Source organism: Eucyclogobius newberryi, unplaced genomic scaffold (genome assembly GCF_026437365.1).
Source record: "Eucyclogobius newberryi isolate DKJ021-1_F unplaced genomic scaffold, fEucNew1.0.hap1 SCAF_2, whole genome shotgun sequence".
Lineage (NCBI taxonomy): Eukaryota > Metazoa > Chordata > Actinopteri > Gobiiformes > Gobiidae > Eucyclogobius > Eucyclogobius newberryi.
In genome coordinates, this window is record NW_027315834.1 from 9,874,305 (window position 1) to 9,893,224 (window position 18,920).

At 44.9% G+C, this 18,920-nt stretch overlaps 1 protein-coding gene across 1 annotated transcript in view; it reads left to right on the forward strand.

Annotated features, from left to right (window-relative positions):
* Positions 1-1,241: 1,241 nt before the first annotated feature.
* Positions 1,242-18,920, forward strand: part of LOC140367106 (histone-lysine N-methyltransferase EHMT1-like) — a 71,297-nt gene continuing 53,618 nt past the window's right edge. The window contains exon 1 of the mRNA XM_072453440.1: positions 1,242-1,312. Coding sequence (XP_072309541.1) covers positions 1,292-1,312 — 21 coding nt within the window. The 5' untranslated portion in view covers positions 1,242-1,291. The remainder of the gene's footprint in view (positions 1,313-18,920) is intronic.

Here is an 18,920-nt window from a genome sequence, read left to right on the forward strand (position 1 = left end):
TCGAGGTTTCAACTTTTTCCCAAAATGGTTTGACAGATTTTCTTTGCCAAGAAGGAGGGTCTAAGGACAGGGGAGCTTCGGACATTTGTCGAAGGACACAGGATGCCTGGGACGTTACCAAGTCTCTATGAACATTGTTTCATCTGTTTTTCACTGTCGCCTTTCGAGGCAACCGCTGTTTTAGGGCGTTACAAAAATAAATTAAATGGCTGTGGTCTGCTGTGATCTGCTGTGGTCTGCATGTGAGGGACACTAATAGACTCATGAAGAAGGCTGGATATGTTGAGGAGGATGTTGTGCTAAATCAGGCCTATAGTGGCTTTTCCTTCCCTTCCCCCAGCTGCGAGAGCTCATTCAGAAACAGATTGTTACTGCCACTGCTCCACTGAGAGACATTCCTGCTGTCGCCATCAAACTGCTGAACTGTGTTGTCAAATCCTCTTTAGATAGTCCTATATATTGTGAGGGTACTATATTTTCATAAGTTAAAGCCCCAGTACATGTTTTGGGCATAAAATAAACTAAAATAAAAGTAAGTTTGGTTGTTGTTATTGCTTTGAAAAACATTGAAAAACATGAGGGAGCTGCATCTCCACGAACCTGAAGGAGCTTCCTCCTGCTTGTTTCCATGGAAATGTTCCTTTGTCTGTAATATTCCACAATAAATAAAACTCATATTCATGGAGAATGTTTGGAAGCATGTTTTTATAAACAGTATGGCGTAAAACACATACTGAAGATGTACAACTACAGTAGGTGGCGGTAAATGCACCTTTTCAGTTGGCTGCCATTAAAAGTAAAACAACAACAACACCACTCTTGGACTACTTGGAATCATGCAGATGACGTGCCACGTCCAGAAAGTTACATACTGTTGTCAAAATGTGAACTATTATCTACAGGGGGATGGCTAATAAAAATACTTTTTTACTGTATTTTATTCTTACTGTGATTTTTTATTTTAGTTTCTTTATTTTTTATCATTCTATTTCTTCTTCTGGTCAGCTGCATGTCTTTAATGAAAATAGTCTCCCCTTGGAAATGAATAAAAATAATTAAATAATGAATCGTTGCGTCCCTAATTAATAATATGCATTTTGATATGTTATCTTTATACGTCAAGTACGTGATTTTTGATCATAACTTCATAGACTGATTTCTTGTCTGGAGCATAAGTAAATTTAGTTTGAACCACCTTTGTTTGGAGAAAGGTGAATTGTTGCGGGAAGGCAGTGGCGTGCGTGCGTGAGTGTGACGTAGCCGCGGTGGGTGGGGCTACAGTCCAGGCACCATGGCTTCGGTCGGACCCGAGGTGAGTATTCCCTGCCTCCGCCTCAGCGCTACTCTGCCCCGGCGTACCTCTCCGCGCCTTCCCCCCCGCTCCTCTCCGCCCGAGCCGCGCACGGGGGAAACAGTCCGTGTCGCGGTCCCGGTTCTCCGTGTTTAGTCGGTTCTGAGCCAGGCTTGGAGTGGCTACTTGCTTTTGTGCTGGACCCGGAGTGCAGGAAGATGCTACGCCCGGGAACGTGAATAGCTCATGCGCGTCAACCGTGCGCCAAAGTCCCGGTGCGAGTTCATTCAGCTTCCCGGTCCCGTAACACCTCCTCCGCTCGTTTCCAGTCAGCTTTAGCGCTTCACACAATTAACCGCACACTCAATGCCATCAAATTCCCACCAGCAAAGCCACACACTCTTGTCGCGTCTCCTAATTTCTGGCGCGTACAGAACGTACCACTGCTTAGCCCGCAATGCTAATGCTAATTTCATTTCTGGAATCAAAGGCGCGCGCCGCAACATCCAGCTTGCCCCTAAAAAGAATATGTGCCAGTTTCCCTCCTGTTTGCCGGTGCTCAAAGTGAACTAAACTCGCGTCTGGTTGTTGTGTTTTTTTGTAAATCCCGCTGCCCACGGTGCCGCGTCTTTAAAACTGATGCTTTTGGCTCCATGTAAACATTAGGCACCGCCGGATTGCACACACCGGCTCCAGCGATTTGCATCTGCATCTTCTCGCTTTTGTCATTTGCGATGCTTTATTTCAGTGCTCGGATTTATTCTGCAAAGTTTCACATCGGCCGTTTACGAATGCACGTGAGCATAAGTGAACAAAACAATAGTGAAAGGGAGCACACCCACGCTGGGATTGCTGTGATTTATTTTTTTGGTGAAGTTGTTGAATCATGCGCTAAAACGTTATGGTTAATAAGGTGCTTGTAAGTGTGGGAAAAGTGGTTGTCTTTTTGTGTTTTTGCTTGTTTTGCGGTGGAGTGTCGGTCCTGGAGGGGTTGAACAGCAGGGGGCGGTAGCTGCACGTTGTTTTTGAGCGCTTTCGGAACTGCCAAGGAGATCTGAGCTTTCACTTGTGAGGCGCTGTATGGAGAGCCACAGGAAAGTCTGATTTGGGAACAGAATATCACATTTATGCTCTTATAAAATCTAGGTTATCGTTTTATCTTATCTAATTATTTTATAGATTGGTTGCTCTGACTGAACGAGATTGATTTGCAGCTGTGCAAAGCTGTTAGTTGTCATGTGTGGTGCAGTTCTTAATCCAAAGTCTTGTTCTCTGGTGAAATAAACCTGGTTATTACTGATTGCATTTCTCCTGTTCAGTTCCTGAGGCTCTTGTGAGGAATTTGTGTCTGCTCCAGTGGTAGGTGGTGTTTGTTTGGCGCGATGGGGTTCCACAGAGAAAGCGCTTCACACAGTCCAATACTGAATGGTTTCAGAAAATAAATATGTAATGGAATTACTAAGCATTACATCATCACAGTTGTTTGGGTCCAGACGTTCAGATTTCACAATTAGCTGAAACTTTGGCTGAACCTCCTTTGACCCAGTTGTAGACAAAGTAAGAGTGATGAAGACTGCATCATTGAACAGTTCCATTGAAATCGGGAGCAAGTCAAATTTGAAAATTTGTGTTGTAATGAAATTTAAAATGACATATGACCCACAGCTGCTTTGGGCTTAAGCTGGACCAATGTCCAGTTTTTCATTCTAAATGAATGTTTTGTTTTATTTTATACGTCTCAGAATAATGCAGTCCCAGGCCCTTGGCAGGCTCTGGGGCAGAGACAATTAAGAGAGCGGTGTCCGGTGGAAGCTATTCTGTCTGTCTTAGGTCTTTCCAGTTTATTCCAATAGGCCAAAGAAAGTCAATCCAGCTCATGTTCTGCTATGTGTCCATTTTCTAATTCAGTACAGTAAAAAGTAAATGTTTCCCTTTTGTAAGTGTCCAATGTTATTGCTGTCCAGTCAGTCATAGTCTGCCATTTCCCTGTCATGCAGCTATCACACATGATAGTGATGTGCTATTTGGCCGCCACAGTTTCTCCAGCTCCAGTATTTCCCTGTGAGTCGTGTGCACTTTGACATGGAATAATGTGATTAAACTGAATTCTTTCCAAACATGAGATTTTGTGCTTCTCCCTTGAGATGTGCATACATGTTCCCACTCTTCATCAGTTATAACACAATTTTCTTTCTTATCCCATATTGTGATATAGCTTGTTGAATTGTTGTTTGGATCAGTAATCCATTTAGATGGTTTTTGATAATTTATGCTTTAAAATCTCAAAAGTCACTGTTACTCTGTTTAATTACCTGGTTGTAATTTTTACCCAGTCTAGGATTACAGTCTGGAAAAAGATCTTTAAATCTTTTGCTATCCCTGTCTTTAATCTCTGGTCTGAGTTGTTTGATATACAACTTTTATCATAAACTAACCAACCCAAGACTTCAACATCTTTATTTAGTTTGTATGTTTTGATTAGCTCTTTCCAGATAGTAAGGATTAGATTTAACACGCCGATATTCACATAATTGAGTAATATCGGTATTAGCCAAAAGCACTGATATCAGTCTGCCAATATTACACATCGGTAATGAAAGGGTTAACTCTGCCGTCCCCTCAGAAACAGGAAGAAAACTTGTGGACAGAGGCTTTCTGCTGCTGTAACAGAACAGAATGTAAACCTTAATTCAGTCTTCATTCTGAGACAAAAGTTACAGATTTTAAATGCCCTAGAAAAGTTTTAGACAAACGTATCATTAAATATGTGCACATAATTTGTTTTAGACATTATTTGACACATTTATTCTAAATAGCTTAAGTGAGGGGTTTAAAGAAGGAGCAAAGAGCTCAGAGTGATCACACACAGAGTCTGAGCAGAAGAGGCTGAGTGTATGTGATCACACACAGAGTCTGAGCAGAAGAGGCTGAGTGTATGTGATCACACAGAGAGTCTGAGGAGGAGAGACTGAGTGTGTGATCACACAGAGTCTGAGGAGGAGAGACTGAGAGTGATCACACAGAGTGAGGAGGAGAGACTGAGTGTGTGATCACACACAGAGTCTGAGGAGGAGAGACTGAGTGTGTGATCACACACAGAGTCTGAGGAGGAGAGACTGAGTGTGTGATCACACACAGAGTCTGAGGAGGAGAGACTGAGTGTGTGATCACACACAGAGTCTGAGGAGGAGAGACTGAGTGTGTGATCACACACAGAGTCTGAGGAGGAGAGACTGAGTGTGTGATCACACACAGAGTCTGAGGAGGAGAGACTGAGTGTGTGATCAGACAGAGTCTGAGGAGGAGAGACTGTCGCTGCTACAGGAGGAGGCGGAGCAACACGGGGAGGAGACAACTGGGGAGATCCAAGAAATTCCCAGAAGACTAATTTCACTCTAATAAAGATTAATCATGCTGTAGCCTACCTATCTAAACATAGTGCTTCAAAAATGATCGACAAACATTAGCCTAAGTAATGCAGTGTTCTCGCTGGGCTGAGGTTGAAGGATGGCGGTGGGATGGCGCTTGTGTACTTAAAAAATGTTCGCTCGTGTGCTGAGATCACTGTGCGAGTGTGCGCCGTCCGAGCGATCGCCTACTTGCCGTGATCTTAATACCTGGCGGCTTCTTTTGAGCATGGCGGGTCATAGCCGCAGCATGGCGAGCAGCCATGCTAAAACCCCACTGGTAATGGGTATTCTAACAGATTTGATGATTATTTTAGAATACAAATGAATTGATTTACATCAACAGCAACATTTCTGTTAAAGGAATTATAGAGCATTTTTGGCGCCAAATCTGAGTCTCATTTCCTCGGGGCTCGAACAGCCGAATAGTCCTCCCACATATCAATCATCCCGTTCGTCCTACTGCACACCTGAAGCCTCGTTCTGCCTCCTTCCTAGCGTAGCAGCATGTTTCCCTGGCTGCGCGGTTGTTATGCCGGTGTGTGTTTAGCGAGGTCCTTCAGTGTACAGTACAAAATGATGACAGAGAAAGACCAGGCTGAGAAATAGATTTTCAAAGTTAGGGGCCCCCAAGCAATTTCAGTGGCCCACAGATCCCGCGCGCGCCATAAGAACAAGATAAATGTGTTGTTTTAAACCTGGTTATTAGCATGTAAAACAATTTAAAGTACTTTTATCTGTTATTTGATATGAAGAGCACAAATACTGAATCATATAAATCAGAGATCATGATCTTTAAAACTGTTTAATTCAATATAATAATGTTTCTTATATACAAAATAAATACTGTTTACAGCATTTGACACAAGGAGATCTTGTGGAATATATGAATTCACGTCCTACAAAATAGACTAACATATATACCGACACCTTAACGTGGTGGAGGGGTTTGAGCGCCCGAATGATCCCGGGAGCTATGTTGTCGGGGGCTTCAAGCCCCTGGTAGGGTCTCCCAAGGCAAACAGGTCCTAGGTGACGGGTCAGACAAAGATCGGTTCAGAAGCCCCCTATGATGAGTAAAAAAACAAGGCCGTTTACGTCGCCCGGATCGGCGTCACTGGGGCCCCATCCTGAAGCCAGGCCTGGGATGGGTGCTCGATGGCGAGCGCCTGGTGGCCGGGTCTTACCCCACGGGGCCCGGCCGGGCACAGCCCGAAGGAGCGACGTGGAGCCGCCCTCCCGTGGGCCCACCACCCGCAGGAGGATCCATAAGGGGCCGGTGCAGAGAGATCTGGGCAGCAGTCGACGGCAGGGGCCTTGGCGACCAGATCTCCAGACACAGATACTAACTCTGGGGACATGGAATGTCACCTCGCTGGGGGGGAAAGAGCCTGAGCTTGTGCGGGAGGTTGAGCGATACCGACTAGATATAGTCGGCCTCACCTCCACGCACAGTTTGGGCTCTGGAACCCATCTCCTCGAGAGGGGCTGGACGCTCCACTTCTCTGGTGTTGCCCGCGGGGAGAGGCGGCGGGCTGGTGTGGGCTTGCTTATAGCCCCTCAGCTCAGCCGCCATGTGTTGGAGTTTACCCCAGTGAACGAGAGGGTCGCGTCCCTCCGCCTTTGGGTGGGGGACAGGTCTCACTGTTGTGGCGGCCTACGGGCCGAACAGCAGTGCAGAGTACCTTCTTGGAGTCCTTGGGAGGAGTACTGGACAGTGCACCGACCGGGGACTCCGTTGTTCTACTGGGGGACTTCAACGCCCACGTGGGCAATGACAGTGACACCTGGGAAGGGGTGATCGGGAAGAACGGCTTCCCCGATCTGAACCCGAGCGGTGTTCAGTTATTGGACTTCTGTGCTAGCCACGGTTTGTCCATAACGAACACCATGTTCAAGCACAAGGGTGTTCATCAGTGCACATGGCACCAGGACACCCTAGGCCGGAGGTCAATGATCGACTTTGTTGTCGTGTCATCTGACCTCCGGCCGGGTGTCTTGGACACTCGGGTGAAGAGAGGGGCAGAGTGGTCAACCGATCACCACCTGGTGGTGAGTTGGATCCGCTGGCGGAGGAGGAAGCCGGACAGACTTGGCAGACCCAAGCGCATTGTAAGGGTCTGTTGGGAACGTCTTGTGGAGCCCTCTGTCAGTAGGGTATTCAACTTGCACCTCCGGGAGAGCTTCTCCCATGTCCCGGGGGAGGTTGGGGACATTGAGTCCGAGTGGACCATGTTCTCCGCCTCCATTGTTGATGCGGCTGCTCGGAGCTGTGGTCGCAAGGTCTCCGGTGCCTGTCGTGGCGGCAACCCCCGAACCCGGTGGTGGACACCGGAAGTAAGGGATGCCGTCAGACTGAAGAAGGAGGCCTATCAGGCCACTCTGGCTTGTGGGTCTCCGGAGGTCATCGACAGGTATCGGCAGGCCAAGCGAGCCGCGGCTCGTGCTGTCGCAGAGGCAAAAACCCGGGCCTGGGAGGAGTTCGGGGAGGCCATGGAGGAGGACTATCGGTCGGCACCAAAGAAATTCTGGCAAACCGTCCGGCGCCTCAGGAGGGGGAAGCAGTGTCTCACCCACACCGTTTACGGTGCGGGTGGAGGCCTGCTGACCTCGACTGGGGATGTCGTCGGACGGTGGAAGGAATACTTTGAGGATCTCCTTAATCCCTCAGTCACGTCTTCTGATGAGGAAGTAGAGACCTGGGACTCAGGGGCTGGCTCATCCATCACCCAAGCTGAAGTCACTGAGGTTGTTCGCAAACTCCTCGGTGGCAGGGCTCCGGGGGTGGATGAGATCCGCCCTGAGTGCCTAAAGTATCTGGATGTTGTAGGACTGTCTTGGTTGACACGTCTCTGCAACATCACGTGGCGGTCGGGGTCCCTCTGTTCAAGAAGGGGGACCGGAGGGTGTGTTCCAACTACAGAGGGATCACACTCCTCAGCCTCCCGGGTAAGGTCTATTCCAAGGTACTGGAGAGGAGAATCCGACCGATAGTCGAACCTCGGATTCAGGAGGAGCAGAGTGGTTTTCGTCCCGGTCGTGGAACACTGGACCAGCTCTATACTCTCCATCGGGTGCTCGAGGGTTCATGGGAGTTTGCCCAACCAGTCCACATGTGCTTTGTGGATCTGGAGAAGGCTTTCGACCGTGTCCCTCGGGGTGTCCTTTGGGGGGTGCTCCGGGAGTACGGGGTCCGGGGCACTTTGGTAAGGGCTGTCCGGTCCCTGTATGACCGGAGCAGGAGCTGTGTTCGCATTGCCGGCAGTAAGTCAGACCTATTCCCAGTGCATGTTGGACTCCGCCAGGGCTGCCCTTTGTCACCGGTTCTGTTCATAATTTTTATGGACAGAATTTCTAGGCGCAGTCAGGGGTCGGAGGGGGTCCGGTTTGGGGACCACGGGATTCCATCTCTGCTGTTTGCAGACGATGTTGTCCTGATGGCTCCATCAAACCCGGACCTGCAACATGCACTGGGAAGGTTTGCAGCTGAGTGTGAAGCGGCTGGGATGAGAATCAGCACCTCCAAATCCGAGGCCATGGTTCTCGACCGGAAAAAGGTGGCTTGCCCTCTTCAGGTGGGTGGGGTGTCCTTGCCCCAAGTGGAGGAGTTCAAGTATCTCGGGGTCTTGTTCACGAGTGAGGGAAGGATGGAGCGTGACATCGACAGGCGGATCGGTGCAGCGGCTGCAGTGATGCAGTCGCTGCATTGGACCGTTGTGGTAGAGAGGGAGCTGAGTCGAAAGACAAAGCTCTCTATTTACCGGTGGGTCTACGTTCCTACCCTCACCTATGGGTAGTGACCGAAAGAACAAGATCGCGGATACAAGCGGTCAAAATGAGTTTCCTCCGCCGTGTGGCTGGGCGCTCCCTTAGAGATAAGGTGAAGAGCTCGGCCACACGGGGGGAGCTCGGAGTAGAGCCGGATGCCTCCTGGGCGCCTCCCTCGGGAGGTGTTTCAGGCATGTCCCACCGGGAAGAGGCCCCGTGGAAGACCCAGGACACGCTGGAGAGACTATGTCTCTCGGCTGGCCTGGGAATGCCTCGGGATCCCCCCGGAGGAGTTGGAGGAAGTGTCTGGGGAGGAGGAAGTCTGGGAGTCCCTGCTCAGACTGCTGCCCCTGCAACCCGGCCCCGGATAAGCGGCAGAAAATGGATGGATGGATGTATATATACATTGCCCCGAAAATTAGACCGGGCATTTCCGAGGACACGTGAACGCAACACGAACGCAGCGGCCAATCAGATTACATCACGGAGACCGCTCGGCCAATGAGAAGCGAGAAGACGTGCAAAGTGGGCATGTCTGTCAAAACGAAACTTAAACGAAAATGCCCCGGATATGGCCAAATTACTAGTTAAATCTTGATTTTTTTTCAAACCGCAGGCCCGCCGGAGATTCAACTGCTTGGGGGCCCCGGGTCCCCGTCTATTTCGCAGCCTGAAGACTTTGTTTGAGCTGGCTCAAGGGATGTTGCGAGGATGTTGCGTGCTTCTGCACGGGGGTGAGGGTGCGCATACGCGCTTTTCAAAAAGGGACTTACAGTCGCTTAAGTTCTCATCGGCTAAAAATCCTCTATTTCTTTAATAATATAATATAAGTGTTTAAAATAATATCGTCCACAGCTTTTGCTATTCACCTTATTCCAGAAGCCCGTCTGGGCGCCGCCATTCCACGTACTCTTTCTTCCGGTTGTATTAGTGAACGCAGGGCTGCTGACTTTCAGAGAAAATAAGTCCCACACAGACTTAAAAGCCGAGGGAATCGGTGCATTGTTGACTTGTTGGTCACATGAACATAGGATATTTTACACAAATCAATCTAGTTCAGAGCATATTTTAGCGGCAAGACTTTTCCCTCTTTCTTCAAAGAGAAAGAAACGGTGTTCCCGTCGGACCAGAAGTGGGATTATAACGGAAGTAGCAATCATGTGGAAAAAAAGATGAAAAAGTGGGCGGAGCGGAATAAGGTCAGTAACGGTTGTATTGCCCTAAAATGTCACATTGGTCACCACTGCACACTAATCAATAATTTGTCTGCCAGTTAAGCACTGTATAGGCACTCAATATTCATACTTCACACTCTGGGTTACATCAGTTTACTATTCGTTATGCTCTAATTTGAGCTGAAATAAATCATTTTCAAGCCAAAGTAAATGTTTGAATTTGATACAAGGTTTTTTGTTTTGCCATACCAATCTTTAAATGATTTTGTCCAACTAACCAAATTCACCTAAAATTCTAGTTGCCAGTGAGAAAGAATTATTATTATTTTTCTTCCATTCATTTCTTTTCCAGACATTGGACCATTAGGCCAGTTTATTTGTAGAGCACTCTTTATACACAAGGCAATTCAAAGTGCTTCATGCAGGAAACAGTAAAAATGCATTCAAATCACAAAACTGGCATGAAGTTTCTGACTTGGCCTAAAACGGGGGTCTCCAACTTACTTTGAGTAGCTCATGAAGGGATCTCCAAGACATACCTAAATTTATCTGTCTTCTTGGATTTGTAACTTTTTCAAACGCATTACAAGCATTTCCCCTATCAAATCCATTTTCCTCTTTGTCAATGAGCCGTCAATCAAACAATTGTGCTGTCTCAGCCAAGCTTGGTGACCTGCAGCCATCCGTGCAGCAGCATGTGCTGCAAAGAAGCCAAACTCTTACCTCTCAGCTGAAGAGTGGGCATCTGACGTTTTATTCATAACTGTCAACGACAAGTGTGTGAGCTGCAGATCCAGGCTATGATTTTTGTATTGATCACTGATGCTTAACTGTTGCTGCCCTTTTTTTATGTTAGCGCGTTCTCTCTGTGTAGGCCTGCACAAACTTTACTCCTCTTTTCCACAGTCACTTCTCTGAGTGCTTCTTCCAGGTGTCTCTCCTTTTTCTGTTTTCTCTTAACTCTGGGGCGCAGGCAGCAGTGGGCTTGCTTAGGTTTAGAATCAGACTTGGAAAAAAACAGATGTGTGGGCAGATCAGAACCACTGAGGCCAGATAGCCTTGTTCTTCTGGTGTCTAGCTACAAAGTGTCTTTTATTTGATGTTAATCGGCCTCATATTCACGTAGAAAAATGTTAAATAGTTAATAAATGGAAGTGCAAACTGACACCAACAACATAAAACATAAGTTTAGCAGTCCTGAAAAAAAAAAAAAACGTTTAGAGCCTGAGTGTTACATGGAACTACGGTCCACAGGAAGGAGAGAAAAGAGGTGAAGATGTGAAAGGCCAGGCGCTGTGCTGCCAATCTCGGGGCCTACTAAAAATAAAAGATAATAAAATCATGCAGCCAAGTGAATAAGCAGGGACCTGCTTAAATGTTATAGCAAAAAATCACTAAAATACAGGAAATCACTTGTGATGGAATGGAAACAGCAAACACAATCAAACATTTTCTCAGCACCTAATTATTACAGCTTTGTTTTGCTGTATTTGTGCATGATTCACTATGTGTTAAGACCGATTAATGTCCTAGGTTTGCCATTTGTTAATAAATCCTGATTGATCATTATGAAGTAAATTTGGGAGTATTTGTTCCGTTCTTTCACAGATAATTGAGGTGTATACAATTCAAGATTGAGATTGGCCTGTATGATGCACATTCAAGTCTAGGGTTACAACTAAGGCCCCCCAAAAAAGTGTGTTTCCGGTAACATTGAAAAAAAATCCAGGTAGGTAAGTCGGATTCAATTTATTTTTTTATACATATATTTTAAAATCCTCGCACAGGTTTAGATATTGAATAAAATAGTTATCTACCTCTATACTAGTCCAACCACAGGAAAAGAGCCATTAGTAGACAACTTTTTAGTTATTACCGCTCTGTTGCGGCCCCTGCGCCGTGGTCCGCGCTGTCGCACGTGTTCTTGAGCTATAGATCCACTCGTCCCAAAAAGTTTTCCAAAGCACCATTGCTTGTAAGTGCCCAGCCGTACTTTGGAGTCTCGTTGACCAAATGGATCACTTGCTCTGGCTTTGCAGCGTCGGTGTCGGACAACCTCTCCTTATAATGTCTAACTTTTCTAGAAAAGTTTGTCTTGAGAATGTCGTTATAATTATATCCTCGACCAAATTGATATCTTCTCATCCTTCCGCCATTGTGGGTTGAAAAAACAGCTTAGTAGTACGCAAATTAATTTGTCTGTCAAATTCAGTTTTCTCGTTCTGATGTTCTGCATATCCCCGCCCATAGCGTGACAGCGTGAGAGTTGTTGTTGTAGTCTGGGGTGCACTGTGCAGTCACAATGAAATCATCTGATACCTCAGTCACCATGACGTCCGTTGAAAACGTTGAAAAATGTCTTACAGACTTCTACGTTCAGTATTTTTATTATTATCACTTGATGATGTGAGCACTTAAATAACGCCAAATATCGTCACCGCTGAAACACCGGGCGTGCATATCGCCCCCGCCATGGCAGCCGGTCTGCACGCTGACCAAAAAAGAGCATCTGCGCAGATTTTCAAAAGTGCAGCGATTTTCATATTTTACTATCCCCACAGATGATTTTTTCTGCAGCTTTTGGATTTGCTCTCACAATTTGACATTCTCGAAACGTACAGCCAGTAAATATGCGATAAAATGTTTAAGGTCGGGTTTTCTTTATTTTGAAATTTAGGTCGGTCGGGTTACCGGAAACACAATTTTTTTTATATATATAATATTTGTTTTCTATTTATATATTTATCTGTTAGATTAATCTGTTTAGAGTTCTTAGATTAATTTGTGTCATTTTAATAGTTAAATATAGTGAAAAGTCTGTTTTTAGAATGTTGAGTGTGACAGTGTCTGTCAAAAGACATTTTTATCCTACAAAATACAATCGATAATACACAAATTAAGTGTTATTTTTATTTGTAGTGCTAGCAGTGTTACTAACTTACTTTGGATTCTCTAAAATGGACATTAAAAGTGGCGACAGATGAAGAAGTTATAACATGTTTTCAGAAGAAAACTGTCATTTGAATCATTTATGAGGCAGACGTGAGCCGTGCGAGTAGAGAAAAGAGACTGAGGGGTTAACCACGCATAGGCCTCGCTTTTGTCATCGTGCATCGTTCTTTCTGAAAAGATGAAAATAGAAAGTAATAACCCTGACATTGTCATTTATAGAATTCAAACATCTTTGAGTGATTGCAAATGGAGTCTTTCCGCTGTCCACATTGGGCAATTCAAAGGTTCCGTCGTAACTGTTCCTCACTACGAGACTGAAGCAACTGCAACTGACTTCAACTAGACATGACTGAGAGTAAATAAGTTTGTTTATTTATTTGAGACGGGGACAATGCACAATATTAACCTTATCAGGAGATTGTACCAGGTTGTAGCTCAAGTGCCATTTTCCACCAGTCCCTGTCCCTGGGCAGCTGATGTTATTAAGCCTATTGTACATGTTTTTAGTGTTTAGTGCGCTACCGTGTTTGACAAAATGTAAAGCATTTACATAAGGCTGGGCAAAATAATATGTCTGTTTGCCATAACCCGACCAACCCAGTGTGAAATTAGCAGACTGAATTTTTTTTTGTCAGCATTTTGTTGAAAAAACGTCATTCTTTCATTTTTCAATTATTTCGCTGACTTACCGACCGGACTTCCCTAAACTACCGTGTTGAATATTTTTTATCACGGTTGTTATCCTTACTGCAAAGATAGCGTACTGCATGTGCGTCTGCATAGTCAGTCCCCCACATGCGTCTGTAACGAAACAGATCGCGGGTTGATGACGACAAATTGCCTTAAACAAGTTAGTTTGCCTCTGTTGGCGTCACTCAAGTGTCCATAGGAGATGCCAGGCTCTGTCAGGGTGTTTTACGCAATGCATTCTGGAATTGAAACCAGTAGCGTCATCACAACAAACATGGCGGCGCCCGTGTCCCCCGCATGTTCCCCCCGCTTGCCTTAGCTACCAAAATAAAGGATAGCGGCGTACAAAAGGTCTTAAAATCATGAGATTTAGTCTCCCCAACGGGTTGATAGAGACGTTTTCTGTCATTGACTGTTAAAGCCTGACCCCTGGTGGTCACTCCGACTCAAAAAATGACAAAATTTGGATCTTTTATTTTTGCCTTCAAAGTAAAAAAAATAAGAATTTGCCTACCGATCGAGCCACTTGAAAAATGTTGACTCGGGTTACAGCAAACAGACAATTTATTTGGGGTAGCCTAAAGGACTAACATTTTGGGTGGGCCAGGATAGAACTGGCTGTGGCTGACACACACACCTTCCAGTTGTTTCTGCGTCCTTCCGTTGGTCAGTTGTTGCCTCCTCTCTCCTCTGCCCTCTCTCGTTCCTTCTGCCTGTTGCTCTCATGTCTCACCTGAGCCACAGTGCTTTCACTGACCAACAGCCCACGTCTGATTTAAGACGGTGGTAAAAACAGCAGCACTAAACCTTGCTGCTTCTGTCTGCTCTCAGTCCGTCCTGACTTAACCATCAGACTTCTTCACATTTTAATGCTCCAAAAACAGGCTGTTGTCTTCTCCTTTGCTTTACAAATAGGGACATTATTGTGTACAAAAATGTTCAATCTTTTGGGCAAAGTTTGCAACTCTACTGCACAAATATTTTGACAACTTTAATACACTACCCCTCAAGATAATTTTCACAAAATTTAAGCCTGGTCGGGCTAACGCCCAAGGAGGAGTTCATAAAATTCTGAATTGTTAATGTGTGGACATTTTAGAGATGTTGCTATTTTTGCAATGGAATAACATGGGAAGTTTCTGTCATCGCTATGGCTACGCTGAAAGTAACATGACCTGGGTCCGATTGACTTTTTTGATCAGGACACAAAATATAATTGTGTGCTAAATTTCATAAAATTTTAATTTAAACAATAACATTTTTGCTCCCCATAATACATTTAATTTCACTCTTTAGGGGGCGCTACTGCGCTAAATTCTATTATCTGACCTCAAGTTGGTTCAGGACAAGACGTTTAATAACTGATTCAAATTTGACGCAATTTTGACTTTGTAGGTGCAAATGGCAGCAAATTGAAAATTTCCATGAAACGTATTAAACTAACTTGTTACGCCACGCTCCTCAACACCATTTTCACAAAATGTTGTCTCGTCACTATTTGCCTCTGTGCCAAATTTCATGATTCTACGATCTGATTTTTGTTCTCGTCTGATCTCGTAATGCATTTTTGTACGGAAATGCACTACATACAAGAAAGTTAAAAGCTCTTAAAAGTCTTTAAACGCAAATATTAAAATTTCCGTGACCATCAGAAATACGGATGTCCCGATCAGGTTTTTTGGCCCGATCCGATTCCAAGTCATCTGATTTTGAGTATCTACCGATACTGAGTCCCGATCCGATACTTTCGTTACACATTGAAAAAATGCACAATACAACATAAACAGGTTGTCGCCAGTTTTTATTTTATTTTTTAACACTTTAACAGTGCACCTTTCTTTGAGGTAGCTTGAATAAGAAATTTGAATCAAATGAAAATAGCAGCTCAACTTATAAATACCTAGCAGGCATGTAAACAAATAAGCAAAGTGCGTATTAAATGAAAGTGCAACAGTGTCAAAGTAACAGAGTTGAGGCTTAAATAATAAATTGTATGTTTTTTCTTATAAAATCTGTCTGAATGTCTTCGAGTCAAGAGTAAGCCAGGGGCGAGTGTTCTTCCTCGCAGTAGCCATGGTGTCTATCACGCCGCGTTGGGAAAGCAAGCCCTCATGTACGCAAAGCTGGCAAGAATGCGCGACACAGCCCACACTCCGCACCCCCATCTCACCCATAGCCTTCTTCATATTAGCTGCGTTGTGGCGCAAAATTACATCGACCCGTTGCTGCTTGTCGATGCCCAAGTTATTGAGAATTTTTCCCTTAATCTGTTTGATACGCTCTGCTGTGTGGGATCCGCGAAATTCCCTGGGCATGCAGGATCGCACGGCGTAAAACAAAACTAAAATGTCGTGATTCATTCATGCATTATACAGAGGTGAGAGACTTCTACTGGGGTATTCATGTCTAATAATAAGCTTAAAATGTATATAAACTAATAAGAGTAAAATGTATATCCGACCACTAGGGATGCATATCTAAACCCACGTTCAGGTTCAAGTCCGGATTCGAATCCGTGATCTAATGTCGATGAAAGCGGGCATCTGATTGGCCTCTGCGTTCGGTTGTACTCGGAAATGCCCGGTCTAATTTTGCGCCACAAGTGATATCGAGGTTGGCGGGCGTCAATCTCTCCTCAGTTCGCAATTCAGTCTTTTTAAAGTTGTTTGCAACAAAAGCTGTAATTTTCGCCCCCTTTGGAGTTGTTAGCATCAGGGCAATGTATATATGTTAGTAGTTTATTTTGTGTATTCCACAAGATCTCCTTGTGTCAAATGCTGTAAACAGTATTTATTTTGTATCTAATAAACATTCCATCCATCCATTTTCTACCGCTTGTTCCCTTTCGGGGTCGCGGGTGACTGGAGCCTATCCCAGTGACTTCGGGCCTTAGGCGGGGTACACCCTGGACAGTGGCCAACTTGTCGCAGGGCCAACACAGAGACATAGACATTACAGACAGTTCACGCTCACATTCATTCACTAGGGCCAATTTAGAGTCACCAATTTTACCTAACACATGCATGTCTTTGGACGGTGGGAGGAAGCCGGAGAACCCGGAGAGAACCCACGGTAACACGGGGAGAACATGCAAACTCCACCCAGAGAGATCATGTGATGTTGGTCTGGTCCGGGAATCGAACCCATGATCTCCTTCTTGGGAGGCAAGAGCGCTAACCGCCTTTGCCACCGTGCACCCTCTAATAAACATTATTATATTAAATTAAACAGTATTAAAGATCATGATCTCTGGTTTATATGAATTCCATATTTGTGCTCTTCATATCAAATAACAGATAAAAGTACTTTAAATTGTTTTACATGCTAATAACCAGGTTTAAAACAACACATTTATCTTGTTCTTATGATGCCGCAATGCCGCGCGCGCTTGTGGGCCCCTGAAATTGCTGGGGGGCCCCTAACTTTTTTAGGTAGGGGCCCCCCTGGCCCCTAACTTTGAAAATCTATTTCTCAGCCTGTAAATGATAACGAGACATGTTAATGAAAGTTCATTTTTCATCAATTATGTTATTCTGTTTTCCTTTCCTTGTGACCGATTCAGAATTAGCCATGACAGGTACCAAATGATCGGTACCTGTCATGTTGACAGGGACGTAAAAATAATTATTTCAAGGCTTGATATTAGCAGCATTAAACACCAGACCATATACAACAACAAATACAAAATACTATTAAAAAATATAAACTCCAATGAATGAATGCAGCAATTAAGCAATATTACTTTGACTTTACTTTGTATTTACTTAATGCCAAATACATCACACCACAACATAACACTTAAGTTATTTCATTCATATTATAAGTGATCTGTTCTTCTGTATCTACCTCTGTATCTACCTGCGTTGCACCAATGAAATTTCCCCATGTGGGACAATAAAGGAATATCTTATCTTATCTTATTACACCCAGACCACGCTGACCCCGCCCCTTTAACACGCGACGACGCACGCAATCCACAACATCGCACAGCTTTAAACAGTTCAAATAAAGCCAGCGATCTTACCAGCTGCCGCTTCAATGTTTATATATACACGGCTCCGCGCAGCTTGACACGCGTGCGTCGCTAATTAAGGTCCGTGTGCGCTATTGACGGTGGCGCAGTGTTTTCCAGCGCGAATTTCGCAATCAATGGAAGGTTTAAGATGGTCTAGACTCTAGAACAAAAAGGATATAGTATTTGAGCGCTATATTTTATGAGTCCAGAACCGAATCACCGGGGTTTCGTTTTTTTTGGACCCGAACCGAAACGTTTTTACAAGTCCAGATCCGGTCCATCGTAGCGGTACGCATCCCTAATCACACCACAACATAACAGTTATTTCATTCATATTGTAGCGACCCTAATGTTAAGCATTATCTGGTTAAATGTTCCTTTCACACTGTTGTTAATGCATTGTTATTGTGAGTCCAGGTCATCACATATTGATAATATAATAGATCCATGCATATTAGTTACAAGTTGTGGTGCGCGTGTGCGCGTGTGGGGCGGAGCTAAGAGCGGGCTCAGGAGACGAGGTGTTTTTTGTTGTTCCTGTTCTATCGCCATGGTTACGGCCAACATTAACGTTACAATATTTACACCCAAACCAAAGCACAACCCGCTCCTTTAACGAGCGTCTTAAACTAACTCTCGAAGCGGCACAAGCTGGCGACGCACGCGGCGGCTTAAAACGGTTCAAATAAAGTCAGCGATCTTACAGCTGCCTCAATGTTCGGTCTCTCGCGTCTTTAAAGTCATTGCGCCGGCTTCAACTTCTGCCGCACGGAAAACGCGAATATCGCTGATGGCTCCGGGTGCGCCATTGACAGCGATGTCAGTGTTTACGTCTTTTCCAGCGCGAATTTCGCGATCTATGGAAGGTTTTCAGATGGTTTAGATTCTAGAACGAAAAGGATGTAGAATGTGAGTTGTAGATTTTTTATGAGTCCAGAACCGAATCACCGGGGTTTCGTTTTTTTTGGACCTGAACCGAAACGTTTTTACAAGTCCGGATCCAGTCCTGCGGAACGGTACGCATCACTACCGACCACTGATCTGGATGCAACATCCGATTTCGATCGAGTCTGAAACTACGTAATTGGGCCCGATTTTCGATCACGTGATCGGATCGGGACATCCCTAATCAGAAATCAGACCTGCACCAGACACACCGGAGCTGACACAGCCTGTGTTGAACAAAGACTAAATAATCCAGATGATCCACATGATCCCACCAGGTTCAGGGTTTTTTCTGCAAATTCTCCAGAAAAGCAAATCTGAACAAACAAATAGCTGCACAGCACAAGGCCAGCAGCACAGGCCCAAAACATGTGCCAACTATAACTCGCCCAGAAACACACACAAGCTGTCTAGAGGAGAAACTCCGGGATGGTTAAACACTAAAAGTGATGCTTCAGCATTTGTTCTTTTCTACTTCAGCGTTTTGGCAAAAATGGAGGCTAGGTCGCCTTTTGTTTGATATGAAACATTAATTATTAACAACAATTACCAACCTGCTTATGTTTGCCAATGAAAAAAAGGTTAGCAGCTAAGGCTAATAATAAAGTGCGTCTTCTGCCGAATCAAGTGCCCTCTGCAGGATTAGTGTTGTCACAATACAGAACAGACATGCGGCT